At 26.1% G+C, this 22,243-nt stretch overlaps 1 protein-coding gene and 2 non-coding genes across 3 annotated transcripts in view; 1 reads left to right on the top strand and 2 right to left on the bottom strand.

The window, feature by feature from the left end:
* Positions 1-2,073: 2,073 nt before the first annotated feature.
* Trnav-cac (transfer RNA valine (anticodon CAC)) lies at positions 2,074-2,146 on the top strand. The gene has a single exon. It is a non-coding gene; the product is annotated as a tRNA-Val (tRNA).
* A 792-nt stretch (positions 2,147-2,938) lies between these two features.
* Trnaf-gaa (transfer RNA phenylalanine (anticodon GAA)) lies at positions 2,939-3,011 on the bottom strand. The gene has a single exon. It is a non-coding gene; the product is annotated as a tRNA-Phe (tRNA).
* Positions 3,012-9,059: 6,048 nt separating this feature from the next.
* Positions 9,060-22,243, bottom strand: part of LOC145843066 (putative ATP-dependent DNA helicase HFM1) — a 52,647-nt gene continuing 39,463 nt past the window's right edge. The window contains exon 32 of the mRNA XM_082950533.1: positions 9,060-9,224. Within this exon, the coding sequence (XP_082806659.1) occupies positions 9,060-9,224 (165 nt within the window). The remainder of the gene's footprint in view (positions 9,225-22,243) is intronic.

Genomic DNA, 22,243 nt, shown 5'->3' on the forward strand with positions numbered 1-22,243 from the left:
ATGCATATCCTAAACACGACGTCTAGTTGTCATTGAAGAAATAAACAAAAGCTTTTCATTACCGCCAACATAAATTCTTTAGAAAAGTTTTCAATTATAAACGGTATCTCATTTTAATTAATAAATTTTGCTACTTTATGACTTGCCTTAACAATTTTTTCTTATCATTCTGTAGTTACTGAAGATAATCATGTGTTTTATGGAAAAACTGACTTTGGTGATTTGTTTTTTATCGTTTCTCGCAATAACTCCTAACTAACGTATTTTTTATTCTTGTAGCTCGTCTTATATTTTACAATTACTATTTTTAAATACATTATTCTTATTTCAGATAAAGAATTGCTAAAATGCTTAATAAAAAATAAGTTTATCTACTTCGCTAATGACTGAATAGAATTTTATACTTTTGTTAAATTTGTTTAAGAATCTTAATTGTCCATTCCAGCTGACTTATATTTTTTTTTGGCATGTAATTTATTTACTGTTAATGACATTCGTTATTTCTTTATGTTGTGAACTTTATTTTAACTGGGTTGCTACACAAACAGGCTATTTTAAAAGCTTGAAAACTCTGGTGTGTGTGAAACTTTTATTTAAATCACTTTAAAGAAATCTTTCAATTCTCAGAATAGTTTTTATGACTGTAGTGTAGTTTACTGATTGTAATTTTTTCTTTTTTTCTTACACTTCGTGTACTTTTTGATAATGATGATATTTTAACTAGGTATTTAAGCTTGATTAACAACTATTTAGTAGCTTTTTAACTTTTAATAAACTCAGGCTGGTTTGATACAACTCAGACATTTTTGCTTTTTTAAGTGGCAACCATGTAAAATACTAATTACTAATAAGATATTTTATTAAAGTTTTCGAGAATTAATTATGTTAAAGAACTTGTTTTAGATTTTTGGAATACAAACATGTAATAATTTTATAAGTTAACTAATTAATAAATTTTCTAATAAGTGTAAATTATTTAACACGCAAAAACTTTTTTTGAAGTAAATATTCTTAGAAATATGAAAAAAGGGTTGATAATATAACAAGTGTATTAAAATAACCCATAAATTGTCTTTCAAGTTAGGTTTTTATAGAGAGTTAGGTTGTAAGTAAAATTACAAAAATATTAAGTTTAACTTATTAAGTGTTTATGAAAGTACATAGTTTATTAACACTTAAGTATATTAGTCAATGTAAATTCTATTCTAATAAATATTAATAAAATAGGCATTCTATGTATAGCTAAAAGTCATTGAAAATAAATATGGTGAATAAAAGTAAAACCTTTCTTTAGTGTGACTAAAACTAAAACCAAAATATTATTCAAATGTCACTAAAACTAAAACTGCGGCCCGCGAAGACTTTAGAAACTTGAAATTTGGCCCGCGACCACCAACTGCCTGCCGACCCCTGTGTTAGACAATAGTTCATACGAACATTTTATTTTCAAATTGAAAGTTACCGTAATAAATTAGTACAGTTGTTTCATTTTTAGCATTCATTGACATCCAAATATACACGAGATATTTCATTCAGAATAATGTTGGGATAAAATATAGCTTTGTTAGGAATGACCGTCGAAATACTTATTAGAAAATTATCATTTGCATTTTTATTGAACCTAAACTAATTTATTTTAATAAGAGTTTTATTTTAGCATCGATTTAAGGGTTAAATAACAAAACTTGATATTATTATTTTTTAAATAATTTTATAGTATACAAAAAAAAAACTTTAAAAATTAAAAATATATTCAAGCTTAAAAAGTATTAACAGTTTATTAAAACACATTAACCTTTATAAAGTCATCAAAAATTAATTGACCTTTTTTTTGAAAAGAATAACAACTTGAAACTGCGAACAATAAAGTCCAACTTCAAACAATTTCCCAAGTCGATTAGCAAAATAATATTTTTTGTGTATTTATTTTGTTTCATTACATCGACGCAATTTCAAAAAATTAATAATTATTGTTTAATAAGACCATTATAAATATATGTATCATAATAATTTAAATGCGTTCAGTAATGTCAATTTATATTCATAAACAAAGTTTAGCACTTATCAATAAGTGTTTCAGTAGTGTAGTGGTTATCACGTTCGCCTCACACGCGAAAGGTCCCCGGTTCGAGCCCGGGCTGAAACATTTTTGTTATAAGTTTACATAATGGTTTATTTGTACATAGTTTTAGTTACAGCACGCTTTCAATTTTAAATACTAAATTATTAATTACACTTTATTTTAGTTTAATAGTTTAGTGTACTCTAAGAGTATTTCGATTTTACTTGAAATGTTAAAACAGAAACTTTAAATTAATTTTTGTAGAAAAAACAATTAAAACTATCTTTACAAATATAGGTAAGTTTGTTAAATAAATTTGATACAAATACTTGATAGGGTAAATTTCATCGTTAATTACATCTAAAGTTGAAAACCTTATTTCAATATCTGTTTTCATTACGATATTTAGTTAATGAAAAATTTTAAATTTTTCAATAAGAATTGTTTATTGTAACATTAAAAAGTTTAAAGGGATTGCTTTAAAACTGTAGGAAAAAACAGGTTTTATAAAAAAACACGTTTTTTTGATATCTTCATATGCTTTTTTCAATAAAGGCCTGTAGACATTTTATATTATACCTAGAAATTATATGATTATTTTTAAACTTTGGTAGCTCATAAATTAGTTAGTTATAGAAATAGAGAAAGACTAATTTTACAACTGGCATATTATTTTCATTACAATATTTCAGATCATAAAGTGTAATTTTTTAAAGTGAGGGCAGGGAGAGAAACAGTTCATTCCTTTTATTTAATGTTGCACTTAAAACAGAAAGTATTCATGTGTATATAAAATTCAAAGACAATTATGTTAGTTTTCAGAAAAACTTATTAACATTTCATGTAGTATGTTTAAATCGATAATTCAAAAAGCGTTGCCTCAACCCGGCATTGAACCAGCGACCTTCAGATCTTCAGTCTGACGCTCTCCCGACTGAGCTATCGAGGCTTGTGAATGAAGACACATTTTAGCGAATATAAACAAATTTCACGAAGTTTGATTTCGTTTGCATAAAATACTATTGTGATAGTTTTTTAAACATGCTTATTTTGTTTGCTTTTAAACTTGTCTTATAACTAACATTTTTTGCCTTTATTACAACGTTACATTACTTATAACATCAGCTCAATTTATAATTAAATTTACTAATTTAAAAAAAAAACCCGCAAAATAAGTATAGTTTAAATAGTTTAAGTTGTAGTACATAATCAAAAATGTTAAAAATATTTTTAGGAATAATTTTTATTTAAAAATTGACTTTATTTTTCTGCAAGAAAAAAGTAGTAAAATATCTATAAAATTTAAAACAGAATTTTCTTTACTCTTATTTAAATTATGCTTTATATTCGTTGTTTATTTCAATAAATATACGCTAAAATTCATTTAATATTTTATGATAAAAATGTTTGATTTCTTGCTATTACTATTATTAGTTTTTGGTAGTATGTAAAAGTTTCTTAATATTATACGTTCTCTATCCTCCATAGTTTTAACTTTTTAACTAACAAATTGAACAAATAATTTTAAAGAATTTTAAAAACTCAGAAAGTAAATTAAAATGGCAAATAAAAAACTATTTATTTAGTATATCATTTACCTCCTGAGTTCTTTTTGAAAGGCCTTGCTTTTGAAATTCTCTAACACCTTCGTCAAATTCATATAAACCTGTTGTGTAAATATTATTCAATATCTAGTTTTTATATAAAATTAATAAATATATAGAGAACAAAATACTTAATTTTCAGCTAAACGTTTAAAATTAATATTTGTCTCGAAAGTAAACAAATAACTTTAAAACTTACTGATTAACAACAACAAAAGAACTACTTGTAACCAAAAATTATAATTAATAAACTTATTGTGGTTCTAAAATGATTTAAAAAATAAAATAAATCAGGAGCTCTTTTACAGCAACGATGTAAAAAAAACAAAAAAAAATTTTGATTATACCTAAAATTTATGCTTGTAAATACAGTTTTAATTTCGTAAAATAAACAAGGAAATAAATAAACAACCAATTTTGCAGCACTGATGACCGCAGTTGTATTTGTCGAAACAAGTGTGCTTGCAAGGCTTCTTTGTTCTATTAATCATAATTAAACAAATTAAAAAAAATTGTGATAAACTTGTATGATTTAAAGTTCACAGCTATTTTCTATGGGTAGCTGTCTAAATTGCACGAGCGTACAAAATTGCACGAGTGCACAAAGATACTTTTGCACGAGTTAAATTTATTATTATATTTTTTACTATCACTGTTAACCCTAGCCCTAACCGGTAAGTTATCCTTTAAAAAAAAATTTCTTTTTTTATTTAAATTTTATTTTTTTTACTATCACTGTTACCCCTAACCCTCGGTCGGTAACTTTTTAAAAAATTATTTTTTTATTAATTTTTATTATTACTTTTTTTAATTTTCATTAGTTACTTTTTTATTATTCTGTTACCCCTAACCCTTACCCTTGGTCAGTAACTTTTTTTTTCTGTTTTTTTATTTAATCTTGTGCAAAATTGATCCTCGGTGCAAAATCGTCTTCGTGCAATTTTGTTCCCTGGTGCAAATTTGGCTTCGTGCAATTTTGTTCCCTGGTGCAAATTTGGCTTCGTGCAATTTTGTTCTCGTGCAATTTAGTCCCCTCGTGCAATTTAGACCCGTTCCCATTTTTTATGCTTCTTTATTCTACAAACTGTATCAATAATCAATAAAAACCATAAATAACAAAATAAACACAATAATGAAACATAATTATAAACCTATAATATATTAAACTGTTAATAGCAACTTTTTTTTTTAATTTGTTTGATTTTATTTATAGGGCTGTTTTAAAAAGTAGTTTTTTTTTAATATTTACTTTGTTTTTAAATTCTGATGCAAACACTTACTAACTTATATTAGGGTATATTAAAGTCTTAAAAGTAGTAGGAAACGATTTGTTCAGAAAAAGAAAAAAAAAAAGACATTTGTAAAAATATAAAATGTTTTATAGAGTAAGGCCGTTCTTCATTAAGGCTTTGCTTAAAACCTTTTGTTTTTAGTATTTATAAAAACTAAAATGACCCAGTAAAGAATTTGTCTTGTGTATTTGTTGTGAGCTTTTATTTTCAAATTTATCTAAGTTAAATAGATTTTTGCCAGCATATTATTAAGACTAACATTTAATATATTACTAACATTTAAGACAAACTTTCTACACATACTCTTTCGATAAAAACATATAACTCAAATAAAGTAAATAAATATACATACTTGTTACCATTAGAAGTTGTCTTGTTTGTCTTTTTATTGATAGTTTTAGTTGGTTTTGAAACATCTATCGTTATTTTACGCTGGCCAGAGTAGTAAGGCGTATAAGTACTTTCTATGTCTATTCCAACTGTATATAAGTTTAATTTTTAATTTTACGGTTTAAACTATTTTGTAATAGTAAAATTTTAAAATATTTTAGCAGTATACAACATCCAGTCCAGGATTATATTAATCAATAACTTATTCATATATGACAAATTTATACTAATTATATATATTGATAGAAAAAACTAGCCTCAGACTAACAATATCATTTTACGATAACAGTTTTTTATAAAAATGAAAGAAAGGTTATTTAAAGTAATCTAACTTAAAACTTTAAAAAATAAGTTGAATTTTTACAAAAACAATTGAATGATATTTTTTACGCAATTTTTAGTCAACAGTTGAACGTAAAAACTCAAAAACTTATACAAAAGACAAAAAATTACAGGATGAAAATTCAATTTTTAAATAAATTTAAAATATTTAGTAAATACCAGTTTATCATTAAACATTAATTACTAAATATAACATTTTAATGTTTAAAACTGTTGCTAACTGTATTTTACATAGTTTTACATAAACCTGAAAGTTAAAACATCTTAAATACCTTGCTTTAGACCATTTTAATACTTTTTCATTGTACACACACTTGAATGACAAACTTAACAACTGTTTTTCAATCACCAGTTAAATATTATATTAGTGACAAACAGGGTTGCCACTCGTTTTTTCAAAAAAAAAATTTCAGGTTTTTCAAATTTTCTCCAGGTTTTTAAAAATGGACACTTTTGGGTCTATTTTTAGTTTAAAGTAAGAAACTGTGCTAAATAGTATAAAAACATTGAAAAGATACTATTAAGCTACTTTAAATGTGTTTTTTAATTAAAAAAATTTGATGATGACAACTTTTTTTTTATGATAGATTAATGTGTCTAATTAAAATTTTACTACTTAACATGTTAAAATTGTTAAAAATTCCAGTTTTTTCCAGTTTTTTTTTCAAAATTTCTCAAACTCCAGGTTTTTCCAGATAAAGTGGCAACCCTGGACATACTTATATTTTTTAACGAATATACACACAAACCCCAGTCGGAACTGATGAGCTTCATTGATAGTTCGTCGCTTGTAGCATGACTCCTCTTTATTCTGTAGCATTTCTTCCACGTGTTGTTCAGCGAGTTCAACAGCTGATTGTCGCTTATTCGCTGTTTTGCTATCGTCTTGTTGTCTGAATCGCCTGTAAATTGTATAAGTATATACGAGTTTTCAAAGTCATCATTTAGTTTAATTAAAAATTTGATAGTGTTTTATATATAAACATTTATTAAAACTTGAGTTTAGTTTAATGATGAAAATAAAATGATTTATTCTGTGTATTACGCGTTTATTTTTATTTTAAGTCAGAATCTCTCGAAAATACTAAAAACTGTATTATTGAATTATGGAAGATTATCAGAACAACAAATATTATTTATTAAACAATTTATAACAACCAATCAAAAGCAGACAGGTGTTTCTTTTAATATTTTTCACATCAGAAGCGTTTGTCAGAGTTATTAAAACTTCTATCTCACACGTATCATCTCCATATCTTTCCGTCTGTACAAGTATATATAATGTAAAAACTGAACGTTAGAAGACCACTAGTTAACGTTAGCGTTAACCGCGGTAAACACAGTTATATATTCTTGATAGTCATGTATTAAAATTATGTATTTAGTACAGGGTTTCCCAAAAAGGTTTAAGTGAAAGATTACTATCAGGGGTAATAACAAGTAAGGGGTTGAAAAAGTAAATGGGTAACCAATTTGTAGAGGGGCGTTATAAAAATAAGCTTGAGAAACCCTGACTTAAAGGCATAGTTGCCAAAATAGCCATATGTATGGAGCCAAATAGTGCTTGTTATGGCTTTTATAAACATGGTAACTATTAATTATATGGAAACTCTGCTTAGAAATATTACAGACAATAGATTACAAGAAAAAATTCTCACGTCTATAGTTTTGCAAGAACGCAATTAAATTCTAACTTATATTACCAGAATAAATTTAAAAGCAATTAGAAAAATTAAGCCTTTTTTGAAAAAAGCTAAGCGAACTGCAGTTGGAAAAAAGATAAGATACTCACTAAATCTCAAAAATTTGTGAAACAGCTCTATCATTTAGGATATTTTACTAAACCAATTTAGACGAACTTTGAAAAACATGTTATTAATATTATTAATTTACATGTAATACACAGGGTGGCCACTGGTTTTTTCAGAAATTTCTTCTAGGTTTTATAAAGTACACGTTTTTGGGTCTATTTTAAGTTAAAAATTAAGTTTAAGGTAAAAAACTGTGCTATATAGTACAACATCATTGAAAAGATATTGTAAAGTTAATTTAAATATGTTTTATTCATAGAAATTTTTTGAAAAACTAATAACTTCATTTAAGTATATTATACACTAAGGCAAGAATTTATCTTGAAAATGTTTTCGGTTGTCAAAACTAAGTTAGCAATACAAATCATACACCAAAAAATCATACTTGGTTGACTTGCATCACGTAATTCGGTATCGACTTGGCCGCGTCTCGCAGATTGTTGCCGAATGGCGGCCGCTTGCCGGTGATCATTTCTATCTCGCGCGGGTCCGTGTCCGCCAACTTGTCCACGGAAGTGATTCCCGCGTTGACCAGAGCTGATGAAAAAGTCAAACCGATGCCCGGCAGCTGCTTTGCAACGTACCTGTGAAATTATGAAATAAATAGATAAGTACCCGTGAAAATATGATGAAAATAGTTGTTGGTTAATGTTAATTACCTGCAAAAAATATAAAATAGTTGATAACCTGTGTTAGATGATTGTGAAAAGCTAACAAAGTACTTAGTTATCAATACTAAATTTCTGTGAAATGATGATGAAAAATAGTTAGTTTCTTATTTTATGTACCTATGAAAATATGACAAATAATTAGTTAGCTGCTTATGTCTTCTTAAAAGCTATGAAATATATTTTTTACAATTAATTAATAATTTAGTAACTAATAGAATAAATGCTTACATAAGCTTTTATCGAAACCAACTATATCAAAAAACAAGTACTACCCATTCCTACATCAATAAGTTTTAGCTAAATATCTAACATACTTGCTCATTATGCAGCATATAAGAGATTTACGCATTTAAAAAGGTCGTCTAGTGGTCAGGATTCGCGGCCCGAGTTCGATTCCCGGTCTGAATACATTTTTTATATGGTAAATTATTAACAATTTGTGTATTTACAGTGGTCTATACTAAAAATATATTTTACCAAGGTTTTAAACTAATTTAGCACGATACTACAAATGTTCATTTTGAAAAACTTTACTGGTCGAATTCGGTTATGGATGTAAATGATTAAAACAAATTTTAAAACCAAACTTGATAGCTCCTTGGTATAATATTTAATGGAGACGAGTCAAATATGCACGAAAACATTTTTGCACGAGGGGTCATTTTTGCACAGAGTAAAAAAAATTATAATAAATAAAACATATAAGAAAACAAAGTTATCAACCAAGGGTAAGGGGTAACCGTGATAGTATAAGAAAATTAACAAATTAAAAAATAAAAGTTTATCAATAATACCTTTTAAACTTGGAATTGATAAATACCAGGTACTAACTAAATTTAAAATAACTTTTTTTTTAATAAAAATAATTCAAACAAAAACTTAAGCTCTCATTTTGTTTTCACCATGCAATCAACATCAATGACATCAGAAAATGTAAAAAACTTAGCATAACTTGGCTCAAATGTTGCGTTAAACTCATCATTGGACACAAATTTCATTTGTTTGGACAAATAGTCGTATTGGTAAGGCCTTAGGCACTTTCGCTCGTTTGACTGCAAGAGTATAGGATAACCAAAATTTAAACATTTGAAGTGAACTGGGTGAAAGGAGAATTTTTTACTCTATGTTTTTTGGCGAGTTGGTCGTTGACAAATGCAACCGAGGTCGCCCAAAACTACGTTTTAAGGACGTATTCAAGCGCGGCTAAAAAGTTGAACATAAGAACTGATGAGTGGGAGTTGCTTGCAGATGATCGCGACAAATGGCAATCTACTGTACACAAAAGACTTAAGGAAGGGATCAGGGTTCGTGCGCGAAATTTTTTTCATTTAGCCTGACAGTGACATATTTAGCCTGACATTTTTTCAAAGTAAGGAAAACCCCCTTTAGAAGTTATTTTAGGTATTGGGGGGTCTTGATTAGTACTATTGTAGTCTCCGACTTCAACCAGCTTGATCTCAAAAATATTTTGAGCTTTAAAAATCTGCAAAAAGCAACCCATAGCTTAGTTAGAACTCAGTAAAATAAGACTAAATTAGAAAAAGGGTGATTGATCTCACCCCCCCTATGCCCTTAAAATAACAAATTCAGTGATAAGTTGTAAATTAAGTGTTATATCTGATCTATTACTAGCAGGCTTGCCACTCATTCTTTCAAACTTTTTTCCAGGTTTTCCTAATTTCTTCCAGGTTTCTAAAATTACACATTTTTAGGTCTATTTTTAGTTTTAAGTTAATTTCTATTAAAGAAACTGTGTTAAATAGAATAAAAGCATTGAAAAGCTACTGTTAAGTTATTTTAAATGTGTTTTTTTATAAAAAAAAGTTTGATGATGACAAAAAATCTTAACTATATCATAGATTTTTTGTGTCAAATCAAAATTTTACAACTGAAAATGTTAAAGTTATTAAAAATTCCAGGTTTTTCCAGGTTTTTTGATCAAATTTCCAGGTTTTTCAGGTTTTTTTCAAAATTTCTCAGATTCCAGGTTTTTCCAGGTTATTTTAACCTAAATTGTCTAATTCCACGTTTTTTCAGGTAAAGTGGCAACCCTGTACTAGTGTAAAAATTAAATATATATTACTAAACACAAACGTGCATTGTCGTGTTTTATTCAATTAAAAATGAAACCCTTACACAAGTATCAAAGTAAAAAATGTTTATTATAGTATTTTGACGAATACTTAAAATTGATACATAACTATAAATCCTAAACTCTAAATAAATACAGTGATTGTTGGTATCATATTAGATTTAAAAAGCTTAAACTTAAATTTAAAAAAAAAACCTTTAACATTTTGTTCTTGTATAAAAAAATGAATTGTACCTAAAATTTGTACTCCCACAAACTTAGTACTTATATCTTCAACCTAAGTTTTAGTGTTGTGAATATCTCTAACAACTTAAAACAAGCAGTAAAATATATGAATAAACTGCTAAGAGTTTTAATCTAAAAAGTATTTGGTATAAAGCCTTTAAATTGGAAATTAAAACAGTTCAACCAACTAAGCTCTGAAAAACATAGCTGATGTAAACAAATTCAAACAAACAGCTAAGTTGTTGAACTAAACTGTAATGTTTAAACTGTATTTTTTTAAGAATTTTCATAATTATGACTTATATAATCTACTCAAAACAAAATAAAGAAGATTCTTATTTTTTTTTAGAGATTCAACAAAAGGTTTTAAGCATTTATTTTTACAAATACGGACTAATTTTGTCTTTAATAACTAAATCTTTATTTAGAAATAAATTCACATCTCAATCTGATCTTAAAAATATTTCTTTTTTTTTCCAACATTATCAAGCATTTGAACTGAGAAATCTGAGATTCTCAAATTTTTAAATAAAAAAACTGATTTAGCCTGACGTTTTTCAACTTTTTTCAAAAAAACTGATTTAGCCTGACTTAGCCTGACGCGCACGAACCCTGGGGATAAACAATACTTTAAGCAGACGAAAAAATGAGAAGCAAAATTAACTTTATTATATTTAGTTTATTTTATTGTGTATTTAATTTTAGTATTTAAATTTATTATTTGTTTGTTTAACTCATTGCATAATTGTGTTTATTATTTATTATTACTCTTCTATGCACAATACGAATAGCCGGGATTTGTACCCGGGACCCATAGAATCATACACCTAGACCAACGACCTACTTATCTGATTACATCTTGTTCGCTTTTTAATCATGTAACATGTATTATGACGTCATACAGAGGATGTTGTTGTGGTGTTTGTCAAAACTGTGTATTTTAGTTATTTTAAACTAGATATTTGTTTAAATTTAACTAATGTAGTAAACGGTACAGTTAAATCGTCTAATTAAAACTCCAAGTTTAAGATTTTGAAATAGTTTATGTGTGTACCAAATAATTATTTTCTTTGTAATTTTAAAACATAAATTACACGTTGCATTTTAATTTAAGTAAAATTATATAAAAGTATAGTAGTTAAGTTATAGTGCACATATACGGAATCACATTTCTGTTCACATTAGAAATAAAATTATTAAGCAAATATTACAATTTAAAATTGACTATTAATACAGTGGTCTTGAATGTAAAAAAGATGAGCACATTTAATGACTTCATAACAATATTTATATATATTAATAGCCTATTAGAACAAAATGTTAGGTTATAGTAAGATATAAGAAATAATGTGACATTGAAATGAATAAATTATTCACATCACAAACATAATATAACAAATTTATATTTACTTTAGTATGTTTATTACAATTTACCAAATTCCTGTACAATATGAAAAAAACTATAGTATTTATAAATTGAAATAACATAAACATTTATTTGCTATACAGTTTTCTGTTATAAATAGTTAAGAGAATTCATTAAAACTTAAATAATTTGATAGATGTCATAAATTTACCAGTTTAATGTTTGAAAGTTAATACTTTCTAGCCCTGTAAGTATTTCTTTTTTTTACTTAATCTGATTCCGGCACAGCTTAATTTATTTTTAGTTAATTTATTAAAAAGTTGTAATCTATGCATTATCTAACAACTAGCATATTTCACTTTGTATACATATGAAGTTATTTTGAAATAAATAATGTTATTACAAATGTGATCGAAAACGTTTTAATGATAATATATTAAATAATCTGTCTATAACCTAAGAAACATGTATATAATTCAACAAAAAACTGGCTATGAATAACTATAAAATACACAATTTTGACAAACACCACAACATCCTCTGTATTACGTCATAATACATGTTACAAGAATAAAAAGCGAACAAGATATAATCTGATAAGTGGCTCGTTGGTCTAGGGCAGGGGTCGGCAAACTGCGGGCCAAATGCGGCCCGCAATAGGTATATCTACGGCCCGCGAGCATGTTATTTTTTTGAATGGAATGCCGCCCTCGAAAGAAAATTTTGAGGCCCACGAGCATGTAAATGTGGCCCGCAGAGCAAAAATATATTTTAAGTTAAATTTATTTGATTAATATAGTTTTAAGTCCCTATATAACAATTAAAAAAATTTACTGATTTAAATTAAAAATATGAAAAAGTCAGTTTAATACTCCACCAGGTTTTTTTTTCAATTTCATAATAACTTTCTTCTTACAACAGCAAATTTATTTCTGAAAAGTGAGTGTAAAAAGTCCTTTGAATTAGTAAGATAGTTATATAATACCTGTTTAGTAAATAAACTAAATGCAAATGTTTTCCATTTTGTACAAAAGTATTGCACAGTAATTAACTAAAATGTCATTTCTTTACAATTTTGTTTTTTTACACGTTTTTAATACTTAAGTTTCTATTACAGATACTTTATTAGTAAACGTTAAATTCTGGAGTGCCCAAAAACATTCAAAATAACATAGTAATAAAAAATAAGGTTAATTTTTTTTTTGTTTTGACACAAATTTTTTTAAAAGTTTTCTTTGCATTTGAAATTAGTTCCTATGCACTCCAATGAACAAAGATGGTCATATTTTAAACCAGGGGCGTGTCTAGACTTTTTTCAAAGAGGGTTCACAAGTTTTTGTTTTTAATTTGCCGCTTTAGTACGCATTTCTTAGGTATGACTGCCAGCTAAGTAAGCCTTGTGCGTACTACGCAATATTTAGCCAAAAAACTCTGTTTTTAAAATTCTTTTTTTCTGCTTAGAAAAAAAAAACATATAAGTAGTAATAAAAAAGTATTATATTTTTTATTTATTATACTGTATTTAATTTAGATAAGTTAAACTAAAAGAAGCAGAAAAAAAGTTATGAAATTACAAACTGTATATCGAAATTCAAATATGTTACTTAAAAATATTACAGACATAACTAACTTACTCTATAAAAATTAACCTTTGTATCAGGAAACAATATTATATAATAATTAAAACTAGAATAAACTTTTATAAGGAGAACTTAATTTTGATTAGAATGTTAGTATAGATCAGGGGTCGGCAGGGAGTTGGTGCTCGCGGGCCAAATTTGAAGTTTCCAAAGTCTTTACGGGCCGCAGTTTTAGTTTTAGTGACATTTGAGTAATATTTTGCTTTTAGTTTTACTATAGAAAGTTTTACTTTTATTCACTTTGATATTTCAAGTTACTTTTAGATATACATAGAATGTGTATTTAAATCATAGATACTTATTAGAACAAAATTTACATTGACTAATGTACATAAGTCTTAATAAATTATGTACTTCCTTAAACACTAATAAGTTAAACTTAATATTTTTGTCATTTTACTTATAACCTAACTCTTTATAAAAACCGAGCTTAAAAATATTTTAGGGGTCACTTTTATGCATTTTTTGTACTGTTATACCTTTTTTCGTGTTTCTAAAGATATTTACTTTTAGAAATAATTTTTACGTCTAAAATAGTTTACTCTTTTTAAAAAATTCAGTAATTAATTAAATAAATCGATTACCTATTTGTAGTGTAGAAAATTGAAACCATTTTTTAACAATATTTACTCTCGAATACCTAATAAAATAACTTATTAGTAATTAATTAGTATTTTACATGGTTGCCACTTTAAAAGCAAAATGTCTAAGTTATATCTAACCAGCCAAGTTTATTAAAAGTTGAAAAAGCTAAAAACGTAGTTTTAATTAAGCTTAAATACCTAATTGAAATGTCATCATTATAATAAAGTACACAATATGTAAGAAAACAAGAAAGAAAAATACAATTAATAAACTACATAACATTGTAAAAACTATTCTGAGAATTCGAAGAATTCTGTATATTGGTGCATCGAACAGGGTTGCCAAACAAATAGGCTAGTTTCTTATTCAAAGTGTTAAAAATAAAAGTTTCACACACACCTGAGTCTTGAAAAAATTTCTTAAACAGGTACAAGCTAGTCTGGATTCTTTCAACTATTAAACTAGCCTATTTGTTTGGCAACCCTGTTTAATAGAAAGTTCACAAAATAAAGAAATAACGAAGTTTATTAACAGTGAATTAAATATATAACAAAGAAAAGTGTTATAAGTCAGTTTCAATGAACAATTAAGGTTTATTAAACATTTTTAACAAAAGTATAAAAGCTTATTGTACCTTTCTTGAAGAAGAAAAACTAATTTTTTATTAAGCATTATAGCAATTCTTTATCTGCAATAAACGCTTGCATTTGAAAAGAGTAAACGTGAAATATAAGACGAGCTATAAGCATTGAAAAACGTTATTTAGGATTTTTTGCGAGAAACGAAAAAAAAACAAACCGCTTAAGTCAGTTCCAACAAAGCACATGATTATTTTCAGTACCTACCGACTGATCGAAGAAAAAGTTAAGACAAGTTATAAAGTAGCAAAATTGTTTACTAAAAAGAAGATACCGTTTGGAACTTTATTTTTTTTAAGAATTCATGTTGGCGGTAGTATAAGATTTTTGTTTATTTCTTTACAAAAAGTCGAGTTTAAGAAATACCTAAAGATTATAAAGCCGCATAAATCAAATGAGGACTTTAATCAATCTGCCAAGATGAAAGCACTAATACAACCAATATTGTTATCTAAGAATTTTTATTTGACGTGTTTTAATAATTTTGACATTTTAGAAGAATTTCTAGGTTTAGTTCCGATGCAAAGCACAGTGATAGGTAAACAGATAATACAAGCAAAAGTTCAATGCACCAATACAAAGTTTGTGAAAACACAAATTCTCTCTTCTATTTTCAGTAAAAATTTAAACTAAAGGTAAAAAAACTCTTTTAAACATAATATTAATTTTAAAAATATGCTCTTAAGCTACTTTAAATGTGTTTTTAATAAAAATATTTATATGGTACATTTTTTGTTTTAAATTAAAATTTCATTACTTTACATCTAAAAATTGTTTGAAATTCCAGGTTATTTCAAAAATTCTCAAATTTAAACTTTTTCCAGATTATTTCAGTATAATTAAATTGTCAGATTCCAAGATTTACCGGGACTCAAGTTTTTTGGCAAGACTGATTATTCACACTTATTTACAGTAAGATAAATAGTATTTCAAATTATATCAGCTGCAAGATTTAAAATCTAACATATATTATAATTCAAACCAACACTGTGTATTGACCAAAACATACATTATAAATTCAATTTGCCACTCTTTAAAGAAAATAAGTCAGCCTTAGTGACAAAAAAACTACCCTGATATTTTCGTATACAAAAAGCAATTTAACTCAATAACTGAAAAAAAGACTAACTTGGCCTGAGATTTAAAGTCTTCAAATGGTCATAGTCTGAATTTGTAGCAATGTTTAGTTGTTCAATTAATTTAATTTGAACTAGTTTGATTCACAATGTACAACCTAATAAATTTACCATTCTTAAATCTAGTTTGTATTAAACTGGTAGTTTCAAAAAGCAGCAATTGTTTGTATTAGTATGCAACGCATAAAAACTAACTTAATTTACCAAAAAACATTGTTTCAAAAATAAAATTTGTGTACAAAACAAAAATTATTTTTATTTATGTCATTTATATTGTTTTAAATGTTTCTAAACACACTTAGAAATTATGTGTAGATACAATAATGTTAGAAAGTTATGCATAAACTAAACTTTATCTAACTTAAGCAATAAATAAAAAGTGTTTTAAAAAACGAGAATCTTTGTATACTTGTGTGCATTGGATTTAATTTTAAATGCAAAAAACTACTTAAAAATCGAAACATGTTAAAACTAAAATCAAATAAACCTTATTTTTTATTATTATGTTATATTAAATGTTTTTGTGTACACTCAAATATAATATTTAGTAATAATACATCTGTTGAAATAATGGTTTTTCCATTATAAAAATCACAATTTTTTACATTAAAGTTTATTGCAAACAAACAAAATACAAAATAGAAGTACTTTTCGGACACGCTCTTCAGTATTTTTTCGTGTCAAAACAAGCTGAAATAATGATTAACTGATAAAACTAAGTATTTAAGCAAACAAATTAAATTTAACACAATAGTAAAAATTAACAAATTAAGGCAATCATTTAATCAGAAATAATATAAATGTAACACAACTTTACTAATCAACTAATTTAAGTTCAACGAATTAAACAAAATGGTCGAATAAACAAATTTCTTTTGTTTACAGAGTTCTGGCTTTAAGCTTAAAATGTATATAGCTTCTAGAGTTTTTAGGTGAAACTCATTACGAGCAACTGATATAATTTTGAAGTTGTCCACTTTATAGTTTTCGACACACTTAGGATTTAATTCAATCTGGTAGTGTGGAGATGCTCTGGTCTAAAGAGATTGTATTCTTGTTTATGACACGTCAGTCTAATATATATGAATTCGAACAACTTTAAAATTCTGGTACTATTTTTAGATTACATTTTTTTTAAATAGTTATAATTCGTTCTAAAAATCTTAACGAACTATTTCCTAAATAGATAGTTGTAAAATACAAATATTGATGAATTTTAGAGTCTCACTACTATTCGTTTTTGTAACTCTTTTAAAGTTAACTTGATAATTTTATGGTTTTAAAATAAATTATTTATTTCAGTTTGTATATTGATTTTTAAAAGTATTTTTGTAATTTTAAAAAGTTTTTAATTGAAAATGTAAAATCTTGTACAAAAGTAAAATGCTCTATACATATATATATACAAGGGACGTCGCGTTGGGGTGTTTCACTGCCGCAATTGCACCACCTAAAATTTATGAAAAAATTAAGTATCTATATCGTTATTTTTTAGAACAAAATCTCTAAAAAAACTCCAATTAAGAAAACGACCATTTTGCTCACTTCACTGCCGCAAACTCTTAGCTTACTGCCACAAATGAACTCAAAAAAGCAAAATTTCTTTAAGAATTACCGCAAAATCAGTATCTTGCGATAAGTAAGCTAAGTTGAAATTTCCCTAAAACAGTACAGGATTAGGTATCATTCCACAAGCTATTGTAAACAAAAATTTGAAAACAAAGCCAAGCAGAGGTAACTTAGTTAGAAGTAACTCAAGCAGAGGCAACTCGATTTTTTTTCTGCACCACCTAGGAAAAATACCACGTGACGCCACTTATATATATCAATTCAACAGATTTACACGTGTGCATTGCTTTAGCAGCTTGAGGAATAATACAGTACTTTTTTCATGTCAAATTATTACTGAGTAAAAGTGTCACATTTCGTTTTAGTTTTTTAACTGTGAGGTTTATTTTATTAAAAGTCTACTTACATACAAGTAAATTATTATTATACAAAACTTGGTGCAAAAAATCCGTTACAATAAAAAGCTGCAATTTATTTGCGTATATCAAAACAATACTTTTTCTTTTATTTAAAGTAGTCTATTTATAAATCGATACCCTTAGCCACTTTATCCAAACATAAAGCAAATAAATAATAAAAAATTAAAACCTGATCATCTTAAATCTACACCTTGTTTTATCAGTCTTGTTTCGGTTTGTGCAGATTAGTTGAAGGTTTTTGAATACATACGAAAACTCAGCCTAAGTGACCAAAATTAATCAAAAATAAAAAATAATTTAATCAAAAAACTAAAAAATATAGTATTAAGACTGCAAAACTGAGAAAAAAAAATCAAGCGAAATCCCTTAAAAATATATTACAGTACGCATCCCGCCTTAAGTACGCACTTATCCAAAAAGACAAAAAAAATTCTTATTTTTTTATTTTTTTTTTATATATTTATATCAAATTGAAATAGATAAATAACCTGAATAATTGCTTTCACAGATTTTTTGCGAGAATCCATTCTCATTTCAGCATTGAAAATCCTAAGAAGTTCCCTCATATTATCACGGGAGACATATGTTGGCTTTGGTGGTGCAATTTTTTTTTAAATTTTAAAGTGACATAATATAATACTAATTAACCACAAAAACTAGTTACAAATTTCATAAAGTCAAAATAAACATATAAAAAGAAACAACAACAACAAAAAACTAAAGTTAAAAAAAATTAATATGCATCTTATCAGTGTGCACTTATACTATAAATGTTTCTACTGATAAAAACTTTCTTACAAAAACAGTCCTGAAACGTTTTTTTTTCAAATAAAAAAAAATCAAACACTTTTTAGCTAATGCAAAATTATAATAAATGTATTACTTTCTAAATTAAATGTTTAATAAAAATCTCAGCTATAAACAACAAAACTAGGTTTATTCTAAATCGAAACAATTTAGCAAATAACATAAAAATGGTTTTAAGTAATAAATAAAACTAAACTTAGCTTGACTAGCAATCTATTCAGAATGAAAAAAAAATCTTGGCTCTATTTCATCATGTCAAAAAGTGTGAGCTGCTTGGTTTTCTTTCTGTGCGAGCCTTGCTCAGATAAGGCTGCTTTGTTTAGTAAACGTTGATATTTTTCATGGGTGATTTTTAGCTTGTGATAGAGCTTAGGAGCAATACCAAAAAGTACGCACTACCCGTGCTAAGTACGCACTTTTTGGTCGGGTTCATTTTGCGTACTTAAGCGGTAGTCTACTGTAATAATAAAGTGATCTACCCAGGGTTTTCACTCGTTTTTTCGAATTTTTTTCCAGGTTCAAATTTTCTTTTTAAGTACTCATTTTTGGGTCTACTTTTAGTTTTAAGTTAAGTTTAAGGTAAGAAACTGTGTTAAATAGTATTAAACATTTAAACGATACTGTAAATCTACTTTAAATTTATTTTAATTTAAAAAACTTTCATGAAGATACAAACTTTTTATTTATATGATCACGGTTGCCACAGATCATGCTGAGAAAAATTTCTTTACTTTTTACCAAAATTTTCCTGACTTTTCTAAATCAAATTCTTAATTTCTACTTATTCTAAAATACATAATCTAACACTTGAAACTATATAAAGCTAATTTCAATACAGGTTAAAACAACTTTTTTTTTTTGCTGAATTCAATCCTCAAACTTCCATTACATCACTTGAACTATCTGTGTATAATTGATGTATTTGCAACAAACAGCTCTATCAGCAAAATACTTGTATTATTACCTTTTAAACCCAGCTTGTCTGAAAAAAAAACACAATTTTTTAGCATTTTCATGTATTTAAATAAACGAAACAACGTATAAGGAACTTTTAAAATTAAAACCTTTAATTAATAACGAACTTTCACAACTAAAACCTAAAAACAATAACGAACTTTTACAATTACAACCTTAAAACAATAAAGAACTTAATCTTTTAGAACTTCCAAAGTAATCTTTAGTTTGACTTAGTATAAAAGTTCTAAAACAACCTAGAGGGTAAAATTATCTCATAATAAAAAATATTTACTTGAAACATGTTTTACTTATATAAATTGTTCACTTAGTTTGATAAAACACTACCCAAACTGTTTAATATAAAATCCTTAAACTAGAAATCAATTAAAAACGAATATACTTAAGTAACTGTAAAAAAATACATAAAAAAGTAAACTATATATCTGTTCTGTAAAATATTTCCTCTTTCCGTATAGTATAAAGTTTGTAACAAATAAATATACTCTTATTTATTTTAAACACTTAAGTTGTTCTACAAAAAATACAAATAACAAGTAAACTTAATCTTGGCATATACTTCTCTAATAACTTATTCTATAAATTTAAACAACTTTGAAAGAATTATAAAGAAGTAAAGTATACACATCAGTTTGTTACATAAAACACTAAATTAACTGCTGAATTATAAAGAACTCAATAATTTACTTAAACAAAAAACACTTTGATTCTAAAATTATGCTAGATAAGTTTTTGTGTGTATATCACAGTTTCACTATGGAAGTGTCCTTGCTATAGATCATCAATACTAAAAAGCTTACAAAATCTGCCTGTTCAAGTAGGGTACTCGTTCAATATGTTAATAGAATTATTTTACAGTTTTATAAAGGATATTTTACTAATTTATACCAGATAAAGGCATTTGAAATTAAATAATTTTGTAATTTCTAGGAAAATTTGAGATTTTTTTTCTAACTTTAAATGATTTTTAATTAATTTTTACCATTTGAAGGCTTTGAAAAATAAGGAATTTTGTACATAAACTGACAAAATCTGAACTTTTTTTTTTTAATTTATCAAATTTCTTGACTTTCCTTGACTTTTTTTCAAAACTCCCCATTTTTAATTGACTTTTGTCTTTTTTTTTTTTTTTTTCTAGACTTTTCCTGATTTCCTGACCATGTGGAAACCCTGTATGATAGATTTTTTGAGTCAATTCGAAATTTTACTATTGAACATGTGAAAATTGTTAGAGTTCCAGGCTACTTTTGTTAAAAATTCTAGGTTTTTCCAGTTTTTTTTTCAAAAATTCTCAAATTCCAGGTAAAGTGGCAATTCGTCTACCAGATCTTAGTATAAGGATTCGAATCCGGCTCAATCCTAATTTCAAAATTATATTTGGATCCGGTCGGATCTCAATTTAAAAACAATACTAGGATTTGGATCCTACCAGATCCAAAATTTTGGATTTGGCAGATCACTGTTAAATGCTAGTTAGTTTTAGTTTCTGTTTAAGAAAAGCTTCTAAACAAGATTATAGTTATATTGACATATTTTATTTAACTTCTGTATCTTTTTAAAAAGTAAACTGTATAGTGATTTTTCCATTTAAAAACAAGAGTATCTTATGTTATATATTTAGTTTCATTTGTAAAATGATAAGCAATTGTTCATATTAACTAAAACTTAATCAATTAAAGATACGCCCCTTGGACCTAGAGAAATATACCTTTATCAAACTAAACTATAGTAATATTTATTTAGTTTCAATTTTTTTTAGTAGAAAATTCAAAAATAAGTTTAGTTAAATAAAGAAAATAACTTAAGTAAACAAACTGCTATTTTCTGTTCAACGAATATTTGAACGTTAGCTGTAATTCTAATTTTATTGGTCTGTATTACAACAAAAATTAACTTAAATATTCCTTAAACTAAATGTAAGTAAAAAATAAGTTTAAAGCGCAACATTTGTTGGTTAGTACATTTTTCAATTTATATAAAGCTTAAATTTGTTTTATGTTTTTTAATTTTTATTTTTTTTTACATTTACAGTTATTCGTTGGTTTAAACTTCTCAATGTTAATGAATATTTTGAACAAACTTTAAAAATATGACAAGTCTGAATTTACCAACAAAATATTTACGAATTAAAATTACATTTTATGACGTTTTGAAGGATCATTTTCTTTTTAAAAGTAGAAAATTTCGTAAAAAATATTACACACAAAATTATTTCTGGAAACGATAAACGATATAAAATTAAATAGAATATAATTATAATAATTAATACAAAGTTTTTAAGGTAATGGAATATAAATAGACAACAACTAATTTTTTGTTTTTGATAATAGTTTGTAAACTAATTCAGTTAAAAAAGTGTTTTCAGATAAATTGACTTTGAAAAAAAGTACAAAAAGAGAATGTAAAAACGTTGAACAAATCTAACATATACTTTGTCTAGTAATAGCGCAAACATTTACTTGCATTTAAATTTGTTTGAAATTTACTTTTGCATTTTATACAGTCTCTTACTGAACTTCTAGAGACAAAATGGTTGATGTTTAAATTAAAGTAGTTGTAAGTTATCATAAACTTAAATGTTTATAAGCATTACTTATCAATAGTTTAGTAAAATGAGTT

This window comes from Thalia democratica, chromosome 8, assembly GCF_965202585.1.
Source record: "Thalia democratica chromosome 8, ktThaDemo2.hap1.1, whole genome shotgun sequence".
In the NCBI taxonomy this organism is placed as follows: domain Eukaryota; kingdom Metazoa; phylum Chordata; class Thaliacea; order Salpida; family Salpidae; genus Thalia; species Thalia democratica.